Source organism: Delphinus delphis, chromosome 4 (genome assembly GCF_949987515.2).
Source record: "Delphinus delphis chromosome 4, mDelDel1.2, whole genome shotgun sequence".
Taxonomy (NCBI): domain Eukaryota; kingdom Metazoa; phylum Chordata; class Mammalia; order Artiodactyla; family Delphinidae; genus Delphinus; species Delphinus delphis.
In genome coordinates, this window is record NC_082686.1 from 68,564,375 (window position 1) to 68,590,876 (window position 26,502).

Sequence of the window (26,502 nt, forward strand, 5' to 3'; positions counted from 1 at the left end):
GCTCAGGGCAGGAGGGCCTCACTCACCTGCTGCTGGTTCTCCCGCTGCGAGTGCAGCCGAGCCTGGATGCACTCCCGGGTCTCCTGGAAGGCCTGTCTCTGGGAGACCTCAGCCGGGTAGTGGGTGCAGACGCCCACGATGTTGGTGCAGGAGAAAATGAGGACATTGGAGACGAGCTGCAGAGGGAGAGAGGAGGACACGGAGCTCAGGCCTGGAGCAGGCACCAGGCACTGGAGCCTCAGCCATGACCCTCCCAGTCCCAGAGCTCGGAGCCCCCCCGGCCCCACGGTAGCAAACACACACCTAGCTGCCCGCAAACAAATGCCAAGGGCACCCACCCGCAGCCAACTGCTGGGAGTAGCCAAGTGTCATCAGTCAGGCTCTCTGATGTCCTCAGAGGCTAAAGCTTGGCTGGCCTGTGACAGAATATGGCCCCAAGGATGCTGAGTCACTGAATACTTGCACTGGCCGTGTCCACGGTACCAAAGGCTAAAAGGTTAGGTGTCTTGGGGATGCTGTGACAGAGCTGTGTGTGTTGGGGGCGGCAAGGGCACGGCAGGGAAGGCTCCTTGAGGGGGACAGGGTTTCATTGTTTGAAAGTACGACAGGGTCCACATAGGACAAAGGGCTGCTCTTCCACAGAGAGGCCTTAGCTGGCTCTTCCCCAGGAATCAGCTCCAAGAAGCAAATACTTGCTGATACCCAGCACTGCGTGAAGTCCTCTGGGGACTGAGGGAAGGATGAGGTCCCTGGCCAGCAGGGCTGTGTCCACACAGGTCTCATCTCTTTCTCTGCACCAGCACCAGGGCCTCCTGACGACCCCACCAGCACACCTGTTGGCAAGCACCCACCATTACCCCCACTCCTCACGGATGCCCTCCTCGGTGCAGACAGAGATGTGTGTGGAGAAAGACCACTGTCCCTCGGGTCAGAGACAAGGCTGCAATTCTTTTGAAAGCAATACTTACTGAAAAGCTAAGGGAAAACACAACTCAACCCACAAAAGCAGGGTTGACATAGCACATTCCAGGTCCTGGCAAAGGTACTGTTTGCTCAGAACTTCTCTTGGCAGGTACAGCTCCTGGGGTATCTGGGTAAACAGATCCTGGTCCTGCCCTTGCCTCAGGCCATACCGGACAGAAGCCACACAGAGGCTCAGCTTTCTAGACCTCAATCACTCCCTCCAAACATTTAGTTCTTAGTCCCAACTGCAGAGGGGGAGCCCAGGCCGACCCCTGCGCCTCCCGCTGCGGCTCCTCCGGCCCCCAGGAGCCCTGCACTGGTCTCTAGTCCACTTGTCTATTGGGATCCCAAAGGGCCTCCCTCTGGGACTTCAGCTGCCTGGCAGCGACTCTTCTTCCAGGGTGTCTCTGGACCTAGAGGTCCTGTCCTTGGCTCTGCTCTGCGTTCTACCTGAAGGCTTTCCCCAGCCCAGCTCTGAGGGGGCCCTGACCTCCACCCAGGCTCTCAGGCCCAGAGCCATGTGGGCTCCATACCAGATGTGCTGCCGTCTTTCCCTGGAGACATCCTATACCATGTCTGTCCCAGTCCATGCACAGAAAGAGACTTCTCCTCTCCCGTCTCAGTCTTGCTCTCTCCTCGGCTACACAAAAAATTCTGATTTTCTGGCTGAAGGACACTGTGGGCTCCCCTCAAGCACCTCCTGGCTCCCCTTCAGACGCCTCCCTGAGGACCCTTCAGGGAAGGGGCAAACTCAGATTACCAGCTCCACAGCTCCACCAACTCAGCTGCTCACTCCCAGCGCCCCCACCCCAACCTCAGCCACCCCCGAATCCTACCACTGTCATCTTATGTAAACGCACTGCAGAGAAAAACCCCAACCTATTTATCACAAGCAAAGAAGACCCCTGCTCTACAGAAGCTTACAGTCCAGTTGAGGAGATAAGCGGTCAAGACTGACAGAGAACCAGCAACAGGAAGCAGAAACTGACTCATGCCAAGCAAGAGGGAGCGGAAGAGAGCACAGAGTAAGGAGAGACCGCTGGGCAGGCCCGGGCTCCCTGGGCCTGCGGTTAGGGGCATGTTTGCCGAGGCTGGCAGACGTAAGAAAGGGCGTCCCTGGAGAGGGCATCCAGGAAGCTCAGGCTTGCGAGGTACTCAGGGTCCTTGAGTAAACAACCCAGGCTCTCTGATCCTGAGGGCAAGTCCACAGAGAGGAGCTGGAGCTGGAAAGGCAGACTGGAGCCAGAATGAAGAGGCATCTGCATGTTAGGCTGACAAGTGCTGGCACAATCCTACAACAGGAGCCACGAACACTGCTGAAGCAAAGAATGGCAGGATGAGCACACGGCTTCAGGAAGGTTCATCGGGGCAAGAGGAATGCAGGGCGTCGAGAGGTGGGCCAGGAGGCTACCACTGAAGCCCAAAGCATGAGGGAACAAAGACCTACATGAGGCTGGGGGCTGGCAAGGCAGAGCTGACTCAGAAAGAAGAGCCCCCAAGGGCAGGGAAGAAACAGACTGCAGCCTGCAGTAGGAAGCAATGCAATGACTGTGAAGGGAGAGCCCAAGGGCACACCTCCTGGAAGTCGCTGGGGACCACTGAGAGAGGGCTAAGGAGAGAGAAGGAGATGAGGAGGTGGAGGTGAAGGTGCAGACTACAGGGAATTCTGAAGAATGTTCTCTTTAGGGGATATCTTTTGAAAGGTGAGAGGAAGGTGCCGGATGATAAAAAAAGGAGTGAGGAGAAACTGGAAAGGAGAATATGAAAAGTTACCCTCAGGCAGAATAATGCAACATGATGATGCAACATGGCCACGAATGGAAGGCTGTTTCAACATCAAAAATCAATGTAATTCACCACATTAACCGACTAAATAGAAAACCATATGGTTATTTCAATAGTTACTGAAGAAGTATTTGACAAAACTTAACATCTATGCAAGATTTTTAGCTTAATTTAATTTTTTTATTTTTTTGGCCGCACTGTGCAGCATTGGGATCTTAGTTCCCCCACCAGGGATCGAACCAGTGTCCCCTGCACTGGAAACGTGGAGTCTTAACCGCTGGACCACCAGGGAAGTCCCTATACAAGATTTTTTTTTTTTAACTCCTAACAAATTAGGAATAGAAGGGAAATTCCTCAATCTTGGTATATGCCAATCAATGGCATATACAAAAACCTATAGCTAACATCATACTTAATGGTGAAAGACTGAATGTTTTCCCCTAAGATCAGGAACAAAGCGAGACTGTCCTCTCTCATTACCTGTATTCAACTTCATATTGGAGGTCCGAGGCCATGCAATAAGATAAGAGAAAAAAATAAAATGCATACAGATTGGAAAGGAAGAAATAAAACTGTCTGTATTTGCAGATGACATGTTTGTCTGTGTAGAAAATCCCAAAGAATCTCCAAAACAGCTACCAGAATTAATAAGCAAGTTTAGAATACAAAGATACATGATCACAGGAAACAAGGTCAATATACAAAAAAGCAACTGTATTTCTACAGGCAAGCAACAATCAGAAGTGAAATTTTTTTAAAGTGCCATTTATATATCACCAAAACTATGAAATATTTATCCATAAATCTAACAAAATATTGCAAACCTGTTCACTGAAAACTATAAAACACTAATGAAAGAAATTTTAAAAGACCTAAATAAATGGAGAGACATACCATGTGCATGTATTGGAAAACTCAGTATTGTTCAGATGTCAATTCACCCCAAATTGATGTATAGATGCAACGTAATCATAATCAAAACCCAACCAGGGTTTTAAAAAGAAATTGAGAAGGTGACTCTAAAATTTATATAGAAAAGCAAAACAACTAGCATAGCCAAAACAATTTTGAAGAAGATGAACCAAGTTGGAAGACTCATACTACTCAATTTTAAGACTGACTATAAAAGTACAGTAATTAATCTAGTGCAGTACTGGCCTAAGGATAGAAATATAGATCAATGGAATAGAATTGAGAGTCCAGAAATAAACCCTTACATTTATGGTTTGCTGATTTTTAACAAGAGTACCAAGACAATTCAATGGGAAAAGAATAGCCTTTTTAGCAAATGATACTGAGATAACTTCAAATCCACATGCAAAAAAATGAAGTTGTACCTCATAACTCATACCATATACAAAATTAACTCAAAGTGGATCAGAGACCTAAACATGAGAGCTACAGTTATAAAACTCTTAGAAGAAAATATAGGAATAAATCTTCATGACCTAGGATTAGGCAATGATTTCTTAGACATTACACCAAAAGCACAAATGATAAAAGATAAAAAAAGAGATAAACTGCCCTTCATCAAATTTAAGAAGTCCTGTGCTTCTAAAGGAATCATCAAGAAAGTGAAAAGACAACCCACAGAATGGGAGAAAATATCTGCAAATCATTTATCACACCTTTATTTTTGACAAATATACAAAGGCAACTAAATGGAGAAAGGAAAATCTTCTCAACAAACGGTGCCAGAAAAATTGGATACCCATATGATTAACTCAAAATATACAAAAATTTACTCAGAACAGTTCATAGGCCTGAATGTAAAACCTAAAACTATTAAACTTCCAGAAGAAAACACAAGACTTTGGGTTAGGCAAAGATTTCTTATATACCACAGCAAAACATGATCCATAAAAGAAAAGAAATGATAAATTGATAAATCAGACTTCATCAAAATTAAGAACATTTGCCTTCAAAAGACACTGTTAAGAAAATGAAAAGACAAGCAGCAGAATGGGAACAATTATTTGTAAATCATATATCTAATAAAAAGACTTGTACCCAAATTCATAAAGAGCTCTCAAGTCAAAAATAAGAAAACCAACAACCCACTTTTTAAAAGAGCAAAATATTTAAGTAGACAATTCACCAAAGAAGATATAAGATGACAAATAAGCACAGAGAAAGATGCTCAAAATCATTAGCCATTAGGGAAACGCAAATTTAAAACAAACAATGAGATACTACTAAACACTATTAGAATGGTTAAAATAAAATAGAAAACGAAAAGAAAAGAAGAAAGAACTGCCAACACTGGCACAGGTGAGAGTGTGTAGCAACTGGAACTCTCATACCTTGCTAGTAGGAATGAAAAATGGTACAGCCACCTTGGGAAACATTCTGGCATTTCTCATACTTATGCCTGCCATGTGACCAGCAACCTCCCTCCTAGGTATCTGTCCAAATCAAATGGAAAGTTATGTTCACACAAAAATCTGTGCAGGAATGTTTATGGAATACTACCCATCTAGAAAATGGAACAATCTAGTGATAACACACAACATGAACGAGTCTTAAGTACACTATGCTGAGTGAAAGAAGCCACACTCAAAAGGCTACCTACTATATGCTTCCATTTATGTGGCATTCTGGCAAAGATAAAACCGCAGGGACTGAAAACAGATCAGTGGTTGCCAGGAGGCAGGAGGAGAGGTCGGCTAAAAGGGGCAGCAGGAGGAAATCTTTCAGGGTGATGGAACTGTTCCATATCATGATTGTGCTGGTAGTTACACATCTATATGCCTTTGCCAAATCCACAGAACTGCACGCCAGAGAAGCTGAATTCTGCTGTATGTAAGTTATACTTTAATAAAGAAAGGACAGGACTATGATCCAGGAGGGACTAGCAGAGAGAATACGAGGAGCCGGCTGGACGGGGAAAGGGCAGCCTTTCCTCTCTCTGAGGCCAGAAGGAGGGACCAGACTCTCTTCTGAGACATGATCTCCGAAGTAATTATCAGCTGGCCGATGCTGTATCTCAGTACTAATCCTCCTGACCTCTCCTGCTGTAACCTTACTCCTCCTGCAGCCAGAAGGCCAATAGCAACAGACGGTGCAAATCCAGGTAAAATGATGCTCCATAACCCAATAGGGTCCAAATGGCTTGGCTAAGCTTAGCACGCCTCAGTGTTCCCCTCTCCCATTCACTAAACACACAATGGGGTGAGGAGGAAGAGAGTGCTGGGTATGAGAGAGGGGTCTTGAGTAAGGCCCCACTGGGAAGGGTGATTTCAGCAAATTGGACCTGAGAGTGAAAAAGAGATGAACACATCAAACAAACACACACACCACACACACTCACACACACACACGCCACCCATCAAAAAAGCAGGAATCTGTGTGCCAGGTTTTAATAGATGCTAAGGCCACTGTGCAGACACTAGGTTATGAATGGAGAGGAAACGTCAGTAAAATCTGATGGAATTCTGCTTACGGCCTTCCAGGAAGGAGTTTGTAGCTTAAAAATGATCTCACACCTCAAGCACAAGGGTCTAAATGCGGACCAGCTTTCTTCTCTACTAAAAATAATTATCAAATATTGAGCCCCTTCATATGTCCTTATGTAAAATACTTAATTAGTAAATAATAGCAGGTATCATTCACAACAAGTAAGCAAGGCCTAATTAAGGGTTTGTTGGTTTTCCTTGGGCCGGCCGACCTCACAGGACATGTCCAACCACGTGGAAGAGGCGCACACGCGCGCGCGCGCCTGTGTGTGTGTGTGTGTGTGTGTGTGTGTGTGTGTGTGTGTGTGTGAAGGGATACCTACATTACACCAGGTGGAGTAACAGGGACACCTGACAATACAGCAAACCTCAGTCCTGGCAGTGGCCTCAGCATTTGCTTTTAAAACCAGGCCTACATATGGTTTGGGTCTGGGAGGTCCCAGGACCACACCAGGAGAAACCCCGTGAGTGGGGAATGTTTGGAATTCTGGTCTCCTAGTGGAAACCCAGAGGAGATGCCTAGGCATATGTACAACTCCGCTGGCATTTCTAAAGCCCCAGCACTTCAGAAACCCAATCTTGGCTGTGTGTAGGCTGCAGGTTTCATTTGGCCACAAGTGAAGAGACAGTCCTCAGTGTGTGCAGTGTCTCCATGGCAAAGGTTGAAAGGAGCTTGCCTTGGGCACTGCCATCCTTGCTGCCTCTTCTGAGTTTTCAGGGGGGACCCAAGGGCCCGCTGCCATAGGCCTGCTACTAACCAGTCTTGAGAAAGGCACACAGCAAAGAGGAATGAGGAATGAACAGTTTGGAATAGAAGGAAATAAGCTGGGGAAGACCCCCTCACAATCTGCTATTTTGCAGGAATTCTGTTCTGGACAAGCCAGCTTGCCCTTGCAAGTTGGTTCACAGGGTGGATCTGGTAGGAGATGGGGAATGAGAATTCCCCAGGGAGCCAGATTTGGTGACTGGGGAGAGGGGACAAGATGTTCAGTTATATTTGAATTTCAGATAAACAACAATTTTTTTTAGTATAAGTATGTCCCATGCAATATTGGGGACATATACGACAAAATTATTTGTTTATCTGAAGTTCAAGTTTAACTGGGCGACTGTATTTTCACTGACAACGCTAACGGGGAGCCCTTTCAAACCTGCCCTCCCCCAGCTGACACCGCCCCCCCTGGCTGAGCCCCAGCACACTAAGCGTGACCCAGCCCCCACTCCGCCCCACTTCCTCTTCCAGACCCTCTTCCACTCTCAGTGGCTCCTGCACAGATAGACTACAGTAATTCCTCTTCACATCAGGGCCTGAAATCACCCCACTTAAGTGCAAGTCAAAGCTGAGATCGAATTTTCCAAATCCACCCGCCTGGACCCAGGGGGCTAGACCAACTCAGGGCCCTGGGGGCTGAGGACCAGCTCCCCAGTACTCTGCAGCTGTGACCTGGGACTCCAGCCTTAAAGACAGGCAGAACCCTTTCTGTCCTAGTCCTTTTTCTGTTTACAAACACACAAAACTAGCAACCAAATGAGTCCCAAATAAAAGGAGCTGACAAGCAGGACAAGGGTTCCTTCTGCCTGTCCCAGATTTCACTTCTCCTCCGTGGTGCTGGTGGGAAGCTTGGGGGACCTCGGTGGAATCCCATTATGATGTAAAATAAATCAAGGAAGGATAATCTTAAATTATATACTGAGAAGGCATATCAGCAGGGTTTCTTGTATACTGTACCATGCTCGATTAGGTGCTAAATGGCTTTTTAAAAATATTACATATATTAACTTTTTTTCATCATAGTGATGCCTCTTTTAAAATTTTTCCTTTACAGAGAATAAAGATTGTATACTTTTTTTGTGATCAAAGCCACATTATCTCTGCCTGAGGGTTTCTGTGACGAGGTCCTCTTTCATAGAGGTGGCTGGTCCAACTCAATGGCTCTGGACAAACAAGACCAGGGTCTCCGCTCACTTCATTCCTGCTAGGGTTCTGCCCAGGTGGCACCCCCTCCTCCTCTCCATTCCAGCCAGGATCTAGCTGCTCAGTGCTTGTCAATGTCTCCTGCACTGGAATCCTCTATGCAACTATCCTCTATGTCAGTGATCCTCATATCCCCTTATGTCATGACACTTTCCTGCTCAAAAGCCCACCAGTAAAATAAAGCCCACACTCCTGTGCTGGTATTTAGATTCTACAAGTCCCATTGTGGGCCATGTTCCCCTTCTCCTCACTACCCCAACCATATGGGCTACTCACTGCCTCTGGAAATACCAATCTACAATATGATTCTAAAAGTACAATGTTTGGGACTTCCCTGGTGGTGCAGTGGTTAAGAATCTGCCTGCCAGGCTTCCCTGGTGGCGCAGTGGTTGAGAGTCCGCCTGGCGAGGCAGGGGACACGGGTTCGTGCCCCGGTCCGGGAAGATCCCACATGCCGCAAAGCGGCTGGGCCCGTGAGCCATGGCCGCTGAGCCTGCGCGTCCGGAGCCTGTGCTCCACAACGGGAGAGGCCACAACAGTGAGAGGCCCGCACCGCAAAAAAATAAAATAAAATAAAATACGGCATCATCAAAAAAAAAAAAAAAATTTAAAAAAGAATCTGCCTGCCAATGCAGGGGACAAGGGTTCGATCCCTGGTCTGGGAAGATCCCACACGCTGCAGAGCAACTAGGCCCACGTGCTGCAACTAATGTAGCCCGCGTGCTCTAGGGCCCACAAGCTGCAACTACTGAGCCTGAGTGCTGCAACTACTGAAGCCCCCGCCTAGAGTCCGTGCTCCACAACAAGAGAAGCCACTGCAATGAGAAGACCGCGCACCGCAACGAAGAGTAGCCCCCTCTCGTCACAACTATAGAAAGCCCGTGCACAGCAATGAAGACCCAACACAGCCAAAAATAAATAAAATTCTTAAAAAATAATAAAGTGTGTAATTCAATGGTTTTTAAAAAAGTAATCTATAAAAGGACGATGTTTAATACAATTTTACTATTACTGAAAACAAATCAATAATTAGCATCTGCTTAATCCATATTTAGGAAAGACAACGTAGACTAAAGTAGAAAAAAGACAAGTATCTAGGAATGATGGGGGTCAGCAATTTACAGCCTTCAAAACACCTTCACAGGTAATATTTCATTGCATCCTCATTGCATCCTTCTAAGATAAGCAAGTTGGGTGGCATCACCCCCTCCTGCTGATGCAGGAACTAAGGCTCGAGGCAGGAGCCTCAAAGGCAGTCACACAGCAAGACGGCGGCAGAACTCAATCGGATTTTCATCCTGAGTTCAGAGCTTGTCCTGCTCTACTGTACAAAGCTGTTATTTATCCCAACTTAATTTAGGTCCACTTTTGTTTTATTCTATTTAATAAAGAAACACTCGACTTTCTTTCACCCTCGTCCTAAGTGCCCCAGGCCTTCTTCATAGATCCTGGTCACATAAAATGCTGCTGATTAGGGCCCTCCTCCCAGCTGCTGCCTCCAGCCCAGCTCTCTCCCAGGAACTCACCCCTGCGGGTGAGAAAGGCCTATTGCCTGTCTTGTGAGGCCAAGCCTTACCCTCGTAGAGTGTCCTTTAATTATGTTTTCAGCGAGATACAATTCATATACCATACCATAGAATTCATCCGTTTAGAGTATACAATTCAGTAGCTTTTTTTTTTTTTTTTTTTTTTGCGGTACGCGGGCCTCTCACTGGTGTGGCCTCTCCCGTCGCGGAGCACAGGCTCCGGACGCGCAGGCCCAGCAGCCATGGCTCACGGGTCCAGCCGTCCCGCGGCATGTGGGATCTTTCCGGACCCGGGCACGAACCCGTGTCCCCTGCATCGGCAGGCGGACTCTCAACCACTGCGCCACCAGGGAAGCCCAATTCAGTAGCTTTTAATGCAATCTCAAGGTTGTGCAACCCTCACCACTGACTCCAGAACATTATTAACATCCCCCAAAGAAATCCCACACCCATTAATCCTCGCTTATTTCCCCCCGCAGCCCCACCCCCAGCTCCGTCAACTACTGATTTACTTTCTGTCTTGATGGACTTGCCTGTTCTAGACATTTCATATAAATGTATCATGTAATAGCCTCCCATGTCTAGCTCTTTTCACTTAGCATAATATTTTCAAGATTCATCTCTGTTTAGCATGTATCAGTACTTCATTCCTTTTTATGGCCAAATAACATTCCATAGTACAGATATACCACATTTTGTTTATTCATCCATCAGTTATAGACATTTGGGTTGTATCTACTTTTTGACTGTTATGAATAATGTTGCTATGAACATTTATGTACAGCTTCTTTCAGAGACATCTGTTTTCAATTCTCTTGGGTATATACCTAGGAGTGGAATTGCTAGATGTTATGGATTGAATGTTTGTGTCCTCTTCCCCTAAACGCATACGTTAAAATCCTGACCCCCAGTGTGATGGTATTAGGAGGTGGGGCTTTGGGAAGATGATTAGGTATGAGGGTGGAGCATTCATGAGTGGGATTAGCACCCTTACAAAAGAGATCTCATAGAGTTTTCTAATCTCTAATTAAGTGAGTACTCTCTAAGTGTGTACACAGTGAAAAATTATGAACCAGGAAGTGGGCTCTCACCAGACCCAAATCTGCTGGTGACTTGAACTTGATTTCCCAGCCTCCTGAATGTGAGAAATAAACGTTGTTTTATAAATAAATAAATAAATACATTTATTTATAAATAAATAAGTAAATATAAATAAATAAATAGCCACCCAGGCTATGGTATTTTGTCAGAGCAAACTGGATGGACTAAGACGCTGGTCACATGGTGACACTATGTTAAACGTTTTGAGGAACTGCCCAAGTGTTTTCCAGAGTGGTTGCACCTTTTATATTCCAACCAGCCGTGGCTGAGGGCTCTGATTCTCCACAATCCTCCCCAACGCTTGTTTTGTCTGTCTTTTTTATTACAGCCATCCTAGTGGGAGTGAGGTGGTATCTCATTGTGATTTTGATTCCCTTACAATTTAAAGCAAATAGTGACAAGAAAATGTAAGGTCGTCTACTCTGTAACTTAAACAGCTGTGCCTTTAGAGAGAAATGGCCACACTGTACACTTTATTTTTGTCATCCTTGGTCACTTATTCCTAGGAAGACCCCAGACCTTGTGTACACAGCCAGAGAAAAACAACAGCTTTCATATAACAGTACTTATTTGAACAGGACATCCTCTGAATTCGCTCAAAAAGCATTGACTAAGCATCCAGTGCAGAGCACCATACTGGGACCCGGCGGAACCTTAACCCCGGCCACCCAGCCCCTGCCCTCCAGGACTCCAGGTCTGGTGGTGGAGGAAGGCATATGCACAGAAGCATCTGAGAGGACACAAACTCTGCAGACCTTGCAGTGCTGCTAATCCCAAGTTAGTTCCACAAACGCTCAACAAATATGGCAGAGGAGATAATACTGTTATTATATGAAGTGGTTTATACATTAACAAGGAATAAGTAAAATTTCACAGAGAAATGGATAACGTAGATGAAGAAGCTTTTCAAAGAAGTAAAATTACAAATGACTTATAAACACATGATATGAAAAATGTGAACCTCACCAGTAAGCAAAGAAATACAAATGAAAACAATATTTTGCCTATTAAACTAGCAAAGCTTTTTTTCATGGTAATAAGGATGGCAAGAATGCAACAGAAGAGGCACCATACCATCAGTGGGGATGTGAAGGCACAACCCTTCTGGAAAGCAATCTGGCCATGTGTATGAAGAGCTTTAAAAATGTTTATACTCTTTGACCTAGATTCAGTCTCCTCTCAGGAATCTGTGCTACAGAAACTCAGTAGCTTGGACAGGGCTTTATATCCAAGGAGAATTAGAAAACTTAAAAATGGGGAACAGATAAATGTTGAACAACTAGAGGATAGTTAAATAAATTACGGTGCTTCAATACCCTGGAACATGTCAAGGCCTTTCAAGTGTTTTATTTGAAGAAGATTCAACATCATGGGGAAGTCTGCAAAATATAATGTCAAGTGGGGTAAAAAGACAATACAGAATTGCATATTCAGCATGATCCCAATCTGAAAGTAGATGTATGTTAACAGTGGTAGACTGTCTCTAGGTGGTAGCATTACAAGTATTTTTACCTTTTTTCTTCAGACCACTGAATACTTTCCTACTTTTCTACCATACGTACGAATCTTAAAAGAGAAAAATGATGAATTTATTTTAAAAAGAGGAAAATCTTACATGCTTTTACTCTGAGCATGGCAGGCTGAAGGAACTTCTTATCCTAATTGAAGAGATCAGAATTCAAATGCCTACAAAACCAGCCAGAATAAGTCAAATGGGAAAAGAGATTCAAACAAGAAAAAGACATCACGTCTGGGCAGTGGGGACCAAGAAGGCTAGAAGTGTCTGGTGATGGAACCTGCAGCGTGGGCAGCATCCGGGCAGCCAGCGTGACAGGGGAGGGGTGTCCAGGTGGCAGAAACAACCTGAATAAAGGGGTGGAGGGAGACAGGTGCAAGGCTGCCTGTGGAATGCGAGGAAGTCAACGCTGACTGGGACAGAGCCAGCAAGGGGAACTGGGCAGAGACAGGGTGGGGTTCGTGGCTGGATCACGAAGGACATCCTTGTCAGGTAAGGAGCTGGCACATGACCCAGGAAGCATTAAAACCTCTTGGTGGCTGCATTTCCCAAAATAAAAAGTATATTAATTTTTCAACTTATAAAATGTGCTTTCATTAGAGAAAATTTCAAAATCATAGAAAAAAATCAATTTATCCCCCAAAGACAACCAGTGCTGTCTGGTTCCTTCCTTCCTTCCCTCCTTCCTCTCTAATCTACTCACAGTTTTTTGTTTTTGCTTTTGTGAAGCTGGGATCTTACTGTTTCTATGATTTGGTATCCTGCTTTTTTCACCCAACGCTGTAGTGTAAGCAAGTTCCCCTGTTATTACAACTTCTAATGCTGCAGGCTTTCAACAGGGAAATGTGATCAGAGATGCACTTCAGAAAGATTAATTCGACAGCTGGGAAAGAGGTAGTCAAGAGGAAGGTGCTAGAGATGGAGAAACCAAAAGAAGAGGTGGGGAAATGGCACAGATGAGAAAGGCCAGGGCCTGAGGGGGGCTAGGAGCCTGCAAAGGGAAGGGGGAGCCGTGTTGGGAGGTCCCAAGCAAGACATTTGCCAGAAGTAGCTCTCCAGGGGAAGGGAAGTTTCCATGGTGAGTGGAATGAGTGAGACAGTGTCACGAAAGCTAACTGGAAGAGAGAGATTAAAGGAAGAGTTGGAGGGCCAACCGAGTCAAGTCTGTGGAAGAGGCTGACAAGGTACCATGAATCAGAGGTTGTTAGGGCCCTCCCACAGGTGACCGCTGAGGGAGATTGGGTAGAAGAGGGGTCTAGACTGCAACGGATTAAGTCACAGGGGCTGTGAAGGTGACTCTTTCTTAGGATGCTTGAGAGGGAGCGTGGAATGAAGGGAAAGGTGGGAGAACCAGATTTATCCAAAGGCAGAGGCAGGGGAGGACTACAGGGGCAAAGGAGGACAGAAGTCTATTGAGCTGCAGGACAGCACTGTCCACAACGGCAGCCGCCAGCTGCACGCAGCTGTGGGCACTTGAAATGTGACTAGTCTGAACTGCGGTGTGCTGTAAGTGTAAATACACATCCGAGTTTGAAATCATTTTTTAATTACTTGTTTAAATGATATACTAAAGATACTGGGTGAAGTAAAAATACACTGTTAAAATTAATTTCACCCGTTAAAAATTTTTTTTTAATTAATTATTTGCTACGTTGGGTCTTTGTTGCTGTGCGCAGGCTTTCTCTAGTTGCAGCGAGCAGGGGCTACTCTTCGTTTGCGTTGCGCGGGCTTCTCACTGCAGTGGCTTCTCGTTGCGGAGCATGGGCTCTAAGCGCACAGGCTTCAGTAGTTGTGGCACATGGGCTCAGTAGTTGTGGCTTGCGGGCTCTAGAGCGCAGGCTCAGCAGTTGTGACGCACGGGCTTATTTGCTCTGCGGCATGTGGGGTCTTCCCGGATCAGGGCTCGAACCCGTGTCCCCTGCACTGGCAAGCGGATTCTTAAACACTGCGCCACCAGGGAAGTCTAAATTTTACCCATTTTTAAAAACTTTTTTGGCTACTGGAAAAGTTAAAAGTATGTATGTAGCTCTCATTATATTTCTGTTGGACAGCATAGCTGTAGAACAAAGGGGAGGCAAAGCAAGAGGGACTGGGAACATGGTAGACAGGGGACAGACCACAAGCTGATTTGCACAATATCAAACTGCTGTTTTTGAAAAGCTGACACTCAGTGAATTGACCTAGAGCCCCACCTTTGGGCCACAGAGGGACTGGCCTCCCTCCCTGCCCTTTAGGGGGTCATTTTCCAAAGACTCAGATTCTTTCATCTACTAGGCTCAGAGCAGACTTCAGATGGTGTGCCCCAAGACAGCCACTCTCTCTGGCTTTTGGGAGCATGAAATGTGCAGGAGAAAAGGGACAGGGGTCTCTGGGCGCTGAGGCTCAACCATAAGACCCCAAGGGACCAGAAAGTCTCTCACGGGGGGCTCAGGCATAGACTGAGGTATTAAGACCGTATTAAGACAGGATGTCAACGTTTCTAGCATGTCATGAAACTTGGGGGCTTTGGGAAAGTATATGAATTTAAAACCATGGGGAGAAGGGGCAGCCCGAGAGCAATGAACAAATGTCTGGAAGCAGCACAGTGTAAAGAAAGTACTAGGGACTTAGGAGGCTAAGTTCTCATCCTGGATTTGCCACAGAAAAAAAAAATAGCACTTTGGGGGCTTCCCTGGTGGCGCAGTGGTTGAGAGTCCGCCTGCCGATGCAGGGGACACGGGTTCGTGCCCCGGTCCGGGAAGATCCCACATGCCGCGGAGCGGCTGGGCCCGTGAGCCATGGCTGCTAAGCCTGCGCCTCCGGAGCCTGTGCTCCGCAACGGGAGAGGCCACACCAGTGAGAGGCCCGCGTACTGCAAAAAAAAAAAAAAAAAAAAAAAAAATAGCACTTTGGCTCTAAGCAAGTCACTTTTCCTCTATGGGCCTCAGCTTCCTCATCTATAAAACCGGAGAGGCAGTGGGTGATGGCCAAGGTCTCTGCCACCTGGGACAGTCCATGGAGTGGCCGCGGCCTGGGGCTCTGGCAGCGCAACCGCCCTGGGCACACCACTATGAATGGGGACACCAATTACAGGGTTTTCTGGGAAACCTGATTTCAAATATTCTGTCCCACGTTCTTCTGAAATGCAATAAAATGCCCAACGTTTCAGCATATAAGCTGCAGCTTCAAGACAGCTGGTCACACCTGGAAGTCATACAAAAGTCTCCCGTCTGATCCATGCTGAATCTGTGGGGAATCCCAGAGGAAGCCGGAGTCCTTCAAAACCTATGCCAGGCAACGACCCCCCTCATGCACCCCCAAGGTGTGGGAATCACACGTACAAAGCAGTGTGGAAATGCAGATACGTTCCCACACAAACCAAAGCTATGAGTTGGGGCAGAGGGGTCGGGGGTGATGGACAGGCTAGCTCAGTGGGAGCGCCTTGGTAAGGCTTTCTAGAGAAGCTGGATGGGGCTTCGCCACCCATAAACTGCTTCCCACGCAGTTCTCTGACCTCTGCGGTGAGGGAGAGTTTGCTCTGTGGCCTGGCAAGAAGTTTCTGTGGGCTAGAAGTTTATTTATAATCTGAGTGCAAATGAAGTTCCTCTCCTCCATCCTGGAGAACAATTATCCAGCCCCACCTCCCCGGGTTCCTCCACCCTCAGCATCCTCCTCCCCCTTCCAGGAAAATCAGACAAGCCTTCATTGTTCTAGGTGAGCAGTGGTGACAGCTGAGGATGATGCTGGGCTGTGTAGGTGGAGGGAAGGGGCTGACGAAATGCTGGAATCAGATCCTGCCGGGAGGGAACAGAGCAGCCCCTCCCCAAACACTGAATTCGGCTTTCCACCCTACACAGGTATAGCGCGGCTTTCCCTCGTGCCTTCCCTACCCACACCTCCTCCCTCCCTCCAGTCCTCACCTCCAGGGGCCCATTTTAGGTCTGCTGAATTTGGAAGGAAGAAAGAAACACTAAAGAGAAAGTGAAATTGCCGCCACGCTGCTTACCTAATCTCTACTTGAGCGCAGAACATGTATGGGGCTGTGTCTGTCTGTGTGGCAGGCTTGGGCACCCTGTGAATGACCCAGGATGGAGGGTCACCCTGCAGCTGCTCGGGACAAGGCAGGCTTGCCCAGCTCCGTCAGGTACCACAGCAGGGATTCAGGGGGCTCCAGACGTTACCCCAGAGGTTGCCTGGAGATACCATGGAAGGAGTGCTTTGCTGGGAGTCAGGGGACCCGGACTGACCTTTGCTGGCCTTGTGACTTTGGGCAAATCACATGAGCTCCAGAGCCAGCTCTGAAATGGAGCTTTGGATGCCTGCTGACTTTACCAATACAAACACATCACAGGTGTAAAGCAGTACAAGTTGGTCTAGCGATGCCCGGAGTGGCTGGGAGGGGTGAGAACTAGATAAAAGCCCTCCAGGGGCTGGCCACGCCTCCTTCTGCTCACTATTCCATCCTCATCCTCCAGGACAGGCTGATACGTATCAGGCACCAATAAACACTTATTAAACGAATAAATGGATGAGAAGGACATTGAGGGCTACAGGGTACTTTCAAGGCCTTGACTATTCCAGCTCACGTCAGAAGACAGTCCAGACCCCCAGCCATCTTTGCCTCTGGCGCTGAGCACCAAGCACAAGGCAGGAGAGGGGGTTACAGGACCCCATCCATGGGAATTCAAAGGCCTGAGTTAGAATCAAATAGAACACAGATAAGGCCGAGAAAGATGGACAAATGAATGTGGCACTACGTGCCATGGCCGCTAAGGGCTTGGAGATGGTTTCTACCAGACAGATGAGCCAGGAAGCACGTCTGTGTGTCCCTGTGAGCGGGTGCACAGCTCTGCTGGGCTGGGACCTGGGAGACCCACGTGTGGTCTTGATGGGCCCCTGCCTAGCTGGCTGGCTTTGAGCAGATCACTGGGAAATCCCCGGAGGCCGGACCTGGGAGGAGAAATGAGATAATGTGGAAATGAGGCTTGTGAAAAGGCTGGATAAACCGTAAGGACCTGGATTACTGCAGGGCTTGCCCTTCTCCGCACAGGCTGGGCTGCCTCATGAGGTTTCTTCTTATGTAAAACAGGAGAACACGACCCCACGTCTCTCAGCTGCTTCACAAGGGCCCTGACATCCTAGGACTCGGTGTGGGGGGCCTTCTCTGTGATGTGACTCAGCCTCCCAGAGAGAAAACCAAGAGTTGGCCCTGGCCGCCACTTACTCCCAGCTGTCCTGCTAACGAGAGGTAGAAAGGTTGACCGGGGCTGGCACTGAGACTAAGAGCCCAATTCTTGGGACGAAAGAGTTAAAAAGAGTTAAGTCTTCTTCCTCACGAGACATGACCTGGGTGCCAAAGGGTGAGCCATTAAACTCAACCATTACTGATGCAAGTCTATAAAAAGCGCCTAGTGGAAAGAGTGCAGCAAATGTTCATTTGCAAACTGAAACCCCAGAAACGTACTTTCAGCTCGAGGGCCATCTGATGGACTATAGATTATCACACTACCACCTCCCACCAAGTCCCTTTAGAGTAGATAATTAGGATTAACCCTTTTACTTAAAAATTAATTTTACATTTGCAACAACATGGATAGACCTAGAGATTGTCATACTGAGTGAAGTAAGTCCCACAGAGAAAGACAAATATCATATGACAGCGCTTATATGTGAAATCTAAACAAATGGTACAAATGAACTTATTTACAAAACAGAAATAGTCACAGATGTAGAAAACAAACTTATGGTTACCGGGGGAAAAGGGCAGGGAGAGAGATAAATTGGGAGACTGGGACTGACATACACACACCACTATATATAAAATAGATAACTAATAAGGACCTACTGTATAGCACAGGGAACTCTTCTCAGTACTCTGTAATGACCTATATAAAGAATAGGGCTTCCCTGGTGGTGCAGTGGTTGAGAGTCCGCCTGCCGATGCAGGGGACACGAGTTCGTGTCCCGGTCTGGGAAGATCCCACATGCCACGGAGCGGCTGGGCCCGTGAGCCATGACCGCTGAGCCTGCACATCCGGAACCTGTGCTCCGCAACGGGAGAGGCCACAACAGTGAGAGGCCCGCGTAACGCAAAAGAATAGATATATGTATATGTATAACTGATTCACTTTGTTGTACAGCATAAACTAACACAACATTGTAAATCAACTATACTCCAATAAGAACTAAATTGAAAAAAATAATAATTTTAAGGGCCATGACAGAGTCTGTTAGTTGTCCACCTAAATTCATTCTCCCCTTCTTCCAAAACATTACACCGTAGCTGGACACATGGCTGCCCAGCTAGAGTATTTTTCAGCCAGCGTTGCAGCTAGGTGTGGTCATGTGACTACGTTCAGGTCAAAGGGATGTGAACAGAAGTGATGTGTGCAACTTCTATGCCATCTCCCTCTCCACCATCAGACAAGCCCCTTGCCCTACCTGGACCAGCACCTTTTTTCACTTTCTTCTAGGCTGGAACATGGATAGCCCCCAAACGCAGCTTTGATGATATAAGTGAGGATAATGGCCTTTTGAGTGGTGGAGCAACCTCACGGGACCAGACCAGGTCACTTTGGGACTACCTGAGAAAGGAAGAATCTCTCATCTTCTGAAAGCGACTGTATCTTGGTGTCTCTTTGTTACACTAACATGCCTGCAAACTGCAGAGGTCCATAGACTGGAGCGTCCAATGACAGCCTGATCCCGTCCTTCCCCCTCCTCTCCCATCACTTCCTCCAGTGCAGAAGGGAGAAACCACAACACGCAGAGCACAGAAGATGAGGGAAGGCAGGATGGGGTGGGAAGTGTGAAAATGGGAAGCCCACTTCAAAAACAGTGGACGGTTTCCGAGGCAGTGGTCCTGACAAGAACTGAGCCTGAGCCCAGAAACCAGACCAGAGACAAAGCAGACAGACTGGCTGGATTCTCAAGGGCAGGAGGAAGTAGAGTGGCTGTACTCCACAAGGTGGGAAACGGAGGCCCAGAGGAAAGATGGAACGGGCTCTGTGTTATCTCAAGGAGATGAAGCATGGTGTGGGAAAGAACACGGCACCTGGTATCAGAAGACCTGGGTTCAGGTCCTGGCTCAGTTACTTATGAGATGAGTGGTGCGGACTGAGTCATTTCACCTTAGAAAGCCTCAGATTCTCCTAGAAAATAGGGAGATACTATCTACTTTTCAAGTAAACTAAATAAACTAAATAAACTAAATAAACTTCTCGATAAACTAAACAGGGTAATAATATAAAATGTCAGAAAAGCAGTTATTCTCCCACCGCCTACCTGGTTTAGTTATAGTGAAAGCGAGAAACTGAGAACCGCGACCAATCTATGCCCAGTCCCAGCGTGGGGAGTGGAGTGGGGAGGATAAGAACATCGGTCAGTATTTGTCAGGCACCAGGAACGGGGCTGGGAGTGCTTCTCAGAGCATCTCCCAGGGAAAGGGACACGTGGCCAACCGCCCGAGAGTCCTAGTCTGGAGCCTCAGGACCCTGTGCACAGGCAGCCTGGCCTCTCTCACCCACGCTTGGAGGACCAGGCAAGGGCTAGGGCAAGGCTGTCACTCCCATAGCCCTGGGGGCAGGGGATGAGAGGAGCTGGAGAAGGGAGCTCCTCTCCTCTGTCCAGTGGCCACTGCAGGCTCTAGCCTGGCGACGACAGGCCTTGAGTGGGAGTAAAGGCAAAGACCAAAGCTTCTCTTCTCAGGGGGCTCTCAGCAAACTGTCAGGCATGCACCAGCAGAGGCGTCTGAACCTTAGCTTCCTGCCTCATGGTCACTCGGCATTTCCACACAGTGAAGCACAGGAAAGCAAAAGGTGCCTGAGGGCCTCACCTCGGGAGCAGCTGGGCCTTGGGCTGCTCCTCAGCCAGCCTTGGGGAAGAATGAGGGATTTTTGAGAGGGTGGGGCAGCGAAGTCTCTGAGGTCTGTAGTGAGACTAGAAAGAGGGCCTGGGACCCCTGGCCCGGTGGTTCCCTTCTCATCTTTGAGCCCTTTTTCCTCCTTCTCTTTGAATTTTACTTTATTTTATTTTTTTTATTAAAATACAGTTGATTTACCATGCTGTGCCAACCTCTGCTGTACAGCAAAGTGACTCCGTTATACACACGTAGACATTCTTTTCCTCCCTCCCTTCTACAATCCAAGCTCTTTTCTTTCTTCAAAAAATTATTTGAGTTGGTGGAGAAAAGTGCACTCAAGCTCAGCGCCCTCCCGGTCCCGGAGGGGTCCCTGATACCCCAGCAGCACCATCGGATGACCATCCTGCAGACTTTGCCTCTCTGTCCTGGGGTGCGTCCAGGAGCCTTGAAAGGTGAGCTGCCACGCCAGTCCAACGCCTCTTCTCTTGCCTCGGTTTACCCCCATGCTCCCTGCTAGAATACCAAGCCTTCTCGGTCCCACCTGCTCACACCTGCTCCAGCCCCAGCCCCGTCGTGGCTGGTCCTCCTCACCTCTCCCCAAAGACTGGGCAGCACTACTCTGCTCTGCCCCCCAGAACACAGGCAGAGAGGGCATTTCCCAGGAATACCACGGGATCTGGAAAAGCATCACGATGCCCTGTGGGGCAGGATACCAACCCCCCGAACGGTACTCCCATTCTGAGAGGGCCCCGGGTGAGAGGAGCCAGGAGAGTCCTTTCTCCTCTTCATCTGGGGGAAGCAGAGTCCTTCCCAGGGCTCAGACGTGGATGGAGAGAGCCCGAGTCCTCGGAAAGGATTCTGGAGTGGAACCTGAGCCAGCAATACCAGATGCTCTCCATTCTCCGGCCACGTGCATGTGCCTGGAGTGACAGAGCGTGAGAACAAGAGAGGAGAAGAACATAGCAGCCTGCCTCCCCACCAACCCCCACCCCCCCGCCCTGCCCCACGCCAGCAGTGAGGGCAGGAAAGCCCAACCAGGCTCGTGTCTGGCAACAGAGCCATGTGACAGTCCCCTGTGGCTCAATGTCTGCACCAAGGGAGCTGCCGTGGTAAGGTAGCCTAGGGCGCACCCTATCTGAAGCAAAGGGCCACTCCCCTAATAAATCAGCTTTGCAAGTCTGGATGTTTGTCAACTGCGCTCTCTTAAAAAGGGCCACAGCTACAGCAGAAAGCAGAGTCTGGCAAAGCCACCTTGGACCCCAAGCAGCCTGAACCCTGACAAGCAGAGGCTGGGGCAGAGGGGCTCAGAAAGGTGGACACTGCACCACTCGGCCTCCTGTTCTCTCCTGGTGAGCTCAGGTGCTCATCCACTGTGGGAATTATCTACAGCAGATGACGAGCCAGGGTCAGCCAGGCTGCTCTCTGGGCACAGGGACCATATCTCGCAGAGCCTCAGTGCCCCACGCTGTGCTTAGCATGCTACAGGTACTTGATAAATGCTGGGTGGGCAGGAGGATGGGAAAACACATCAAGGAATGACTGGCTCCTCCTCACCACAGCCATTTCCAGGCAGCGATATGTACACAAGGAATACAGACTGATCTGACCTCAGCATGAGCCCAAAATAATTAAGAGAGGAAGTCTGCTACAAATCATCCAGTGCATTCCAAACTATCAAATGCATTTAGAAATCCTCTGCTGTTTGGTATTATCCATGCCTCTGGCTTCCTAGCTTAATGGCGCTAACTGGATGAACACTCAGAGGGACAGAGGACTCTCTCGGAGCTGACCAGTCTCAGCTGGGCTGCTCCAGCAGCCAGACTGGGACTGGGAGAATGAGGGCTGAGGGGGCACAAGATCTCCCCACCCCAACCCCATGGTCTCACAGCAGTGACGCCCCTGCCCTGAAGGGCCCTGGGGAGGGAGTTGGGGCAGGAGTCCTGGTGAGCACCGCAAGTGCTAGCACAAGCCGAGTGAGCTGCATCGCCCTCTGTCAAAACAAACCACTGCAGGCACTTGCGGGGCTGGTCCCTGCTTTCATCTCTGCCACTTGCTGAGCTGGCCAAGAAGCCAGGAGCCCCTAGGTAACAAGGGATCAGGGCTGAGGGAATACAGGACCTGGGCTGGAGTCCAATCCCATTTCATCTGCATGGTCACTTGGGAACTTTAGGATACATTTCTTGACCTTTTGGCCCCTATCAAATCTGGACAGGACTTCCCTATATTTGATGGACACGTTTCTACTGATCATTATGGTCAACTCCCAACTCTCCACATTAGGGGAGTCAAATCAGTCCGTGGCTGGCCCCATGAGACAGGCTGGAGACCTTCAAGATGTGGCCCCTGCCTTCAAGGTGCTCACAGTTAGGTGGATGACACGGGAGAAATCACAGGAATAGATGATGGAGAGCAAGATGGCTGGGTTTAGACTGCAAACACCTCTGTGGGCCACAGAGGCCAAGACAGGCTTCAGGGAGGGGGGCGAGGTTTGGGTGGGGAGCTGACTAGGGTTTGGATGGGGAGGGGATGAAGTGACAGCCCTGGAAACTTTCAGATGAAAGTGACAGCCCTGGAAAAATCCTGGCATGGCTGGGGCGGTGAAGAGACTGCCCAGCAGGATCAGAGAGTGACCGGTGACAATGCTGCACCCAGCTGTGGCCCAGGTGTGAACCAAGGTCTACCAGGATGGAAAGCTTGTCTTGGGATCACAAGCAATAAGGAGCCACTGAAGGTTGGTGGGGGAGGGGGGAGTTTCACGATGAAATGACTTTTAATACCAACTACTGTCTATTGAATGACTACAATGTGCAGATATAACCTCCTATAATCCTCAGGACAATCCTATGAGGTGGGTGCAATTAGAATTCCCATTTTACAGACAAGGAGACTTGTGAGGCATGGCCAAGTTAAGCAACGTGCTCAAGTCCACACAGCTAGGACGTGGCTAACCACTATGCTACCTGGCCCCCAAGAAGGAAGAATACATTGTCGGCAGTTGCAAAGAGGCACGGATATGGCAAAAGGGAGGAGCCGCAGCATCCACTGGGAACCTGTGTCTGCAGGCCAGGAATACTGTTACGTCAGGGAGACGAGGACAGGATGGGGCTGGAGCGGAGAGCTGAATCCAGGAGAGTCCATGAGGAAAGTATTGGCAAAATTTGGGACAAACCCATACCAAGCCTCAGGGAGACTCAAATGTTTAGGGGACCCTTGACAGGAATGGAAAAGTTGAGAAAGGCACCAAGTATGGGGCAGATGACGGGTTCAGTCTGAAGAGTTGTGAGTTGTCCACAGAGTGGACACTGCCGTCTCTCTCCTCGTTGAGTTCTTCTCCCACATAGCCTAACCTTCACCTGCAGCCCAGGTTTTCACAAGTTACCCTCCAGGGGACCGAAGCTCCCACCTTCCCTCATCCCTTCCACAGGCCCCATCTCAATGACACGTCCACCTCTACCAGAGTCCCTTCTCCAGGGAAGCACATCTATCCCCAGGAGAAACGGACAGGATCTGGTTAGTGTCTGTTCACTGCCATGGAGTCCAAAGTGGGGGACTTATTATTTCCAAGGCTGTGCGTGTGAAAGCATGCACATATGTGTCAAGATCCTGCAGATATAAACAGCTCTGCCTCCAAGAAGGAAGCACACTCTCATTTTCCCTCAGTGGACGACAAACAGAGAGAAACCAGGCACTGAGCTTTCCCAGGTCCTGCTGCCAGTAATCTCAGCCAGAGGGCTCTGCATAGGGTGTCCTTCCTGAAGACTCTGGGCCCTGACGGTCAAGTGTCAAGGCATCACCCCATTCCAGCCTACTCCCCTCTGGGCTCAGCCACCCATCTGGGACAGGCCCCTCTGTTCCCAGTTTTCAGAGAAATCTGGAGAACGAAGGATATTTACAACCCAAGGTCAGCAGGCGCCATCTTGCTTTCTTGAGAAAGAATGTCTGCAGCTAAGGGTTTGCCCCAAGAATGCATGAGGGGTCAGAGGGACAGGAGGCTTCTGGCAGGCCAGCCATTCTAAGAGTTGGTTTCATCCTTCAGTGTTAACTGAGGGGTCCCTGTGTGCCGGGCACTCTGGCATCTGGGGAAGCTGGACAGGGCACTCACACAGCAGGGGACAGCTGGGAGGCTGGGAGGGTGACTTCAAAGGCCTTGTTTAAACCCAAGAAGCGAACACCTTGCTCACCTATCCACATCAGCGTCTGTCCTGGCGATTCTTAGGCACACGCAGTGAGGAAGCCTAGCAGAGCCCCACAGCTGGGCTCCATGCAAAGCCTTCAGAATGGTGGTGGGAGTCATGATGGTGATAGTGGTACAGGGGTTTTAAGCCAAAAGTTGATTTCCTTCATGGCTGTTGGGGGGCATGTGTGCTGCAGACCTGGAATTCCTCAATCTGCCTGCTCTCCAGGGCAAGGGGCTACAGTGGGGTGAGGGGAGACTCAAGGACTGCTTGGCAGTTCTGCTTGTCTCAGCAGGACTGTGGCTAAGGTGGTCTTTGGTTTGGGGGCCCACAGGATAGAAGAGCAAGCAAATGCCAAGAGTGTGGCACAGGGGGTCACAGTTAAGCTAAGGGGTCCAGGGGCAGGCTCTGGACCTTGGCACTTCCAGAAGAGAAATCAGAATTTCTTCTGAGGACTGTAAGTCCTTCCTGCCTGGGGCTTCCCAGTCCAGGCTGTATGTTTTTGAGAAATGTCTCATTAGGAGGAGGGAACACTTGTTCCTAGAGGCCTTTCCTCTACTCGAGGCCTCAGGACATAACCTGCTAAGTGAAAATCACGATCAGCCCATAGCCAGTCTGCCCACTATTTGGATGCCCAGGGAGGTCTAAAATAGGTAACAATGGGGACTCCTCTGGTGGTCCAGTGGTTAGGACTCGGCGGGGCCCAGGTTCAATCTCCAGTTGGGGGACTAAGATCCCGCAAGCCGCGCAGTGCAGCAAAAAAAATAAAAAACAAAAAAATAAGTAACAATAAACCCCTCATCCTTAGTTCCAGAGCAGAGGGGGCCGGGTGAGCTAAGAGGATGAGGAGAGGCTGGAAAAGAGAGGTCTGGGCAGGCAGGAGGGAGGAACCAGCACCAAGCCCTCAGCAAGGAAAGGTCAGGAAGAAGTTTCACTGAAATATTCCCAAAGCCTAATTTTAGACAATAGTTCCTTTCTCCACCAGCATTCTTCGCAGAATTAGGATCTGCTTCTGGTGAATTCCCGTCATTCCCTGGGGAAGTTTCATCCTCTGGTGTTTCAAGCATGGAACACGTCTAATCTGTGCTGAGGTAGTCCAGGGTGAGATGTGCACCACCAAGAAGCAGGCAGCCTTGGATTGAAGGCTTTCTAAAATCATACGTATGTTCCGCCCTCCACACATAACCTGTCCACCTGCAGTTGACGAGGGCAGAACACACAAGAACTGGAGTTGTACACAGCAGCCAAGGTGATCTTTTCAAAACACATATTTGATCGTGTAAACTACACATCCTCTCCCACTTCAAACTCTGATAACGTCCAAGTCCCTTGGAATAAAATCCAGTCTCCTAACTCAGCTCCCTGGGCTCGTGTCATCTGCCTCCTTCTGCATCTCCAGCCTCATTTCACATCACCTCTTGCCATCACTACCTTAAGTTCAATTCCACTCCATCTGGCCACAGGGCTTCTGCATATGCTGGTCCCTCTCCCAAGAAAACCCCATTCCCACCCCTCTCTACCTAGTTACCTCCTACTGCTCTTTTAGTTTTTAAAATATTCATTTATTTATTTGTTTTGGCTGTGCTGGCTCTTAGTTGTGGCACACGGGATCTTTGCTGCAGCACACCGGCTCTTAGTTGTGGCATGTGGGCTTCTTGGTTGCGGCACGCAGACTTCTTAGTTGCAGCATGCATGAGGGATCTGGTTCCCCAATCAGGGATAGAACCCAGGCCCCTGCATTGGGAGCTCGGAATCTTACCTACTGGACCACCGGGGAAGTTCCCCCTCCTACTCTTCTTTTAGATTGCAGCCAAATATCCAATTCCTCTGAAAAGCCTTTTCTGACCTCCCAAAGTGACGTTCCCCCAACAGCTACCAAAGCCCATGTCTCTCTCCCTTTTGTGTCGAGTACGGCTGGAATTTTACCATTACCAGTGTGATTTCTCATCAGTGTACAACTTTCCCACTAGAGTGAGAGCCCCATAAGGGTAGGACCTGTCTGCTCACCAGCGAAACATCAGCACCTAGCATGGTGCCCGGCATGTAATAAATGCTCAAGAAACTGTGCATGAATGAATGAGTGGATGAATGAATGAATGGACAAGAAAATCAAATCACTAACGAGCTGGGCATTCTCCAAAGCTAGAGCCATCCATAATTCCACCT

The 26,502-nt window shown here is 48.6% G+C and overlaps 1 protein-coding gene across 1 annotated transcript in view; it reads right to left on the reverse strand.

Annotated features, from left to right (window-relative positions):
* ADCY5 (adenylate cyclase 5) overlaps window positions 1–26,502 on the reverse strand; it is a 154,892-nt gene that overhangs the window by 68,518 nt on the left and 59,872 nt on the right. Inside the window, exon 2 of the mRNA XM_060010774.2 lies at window positions 27–176. Within this exon, the coding sequence (XP_059866757.1) occupies window positions 27–176 (150 nt within the window). The remainder of the gene's footprint in view (window positions 1–26; window positions 177–26,502) is intronic.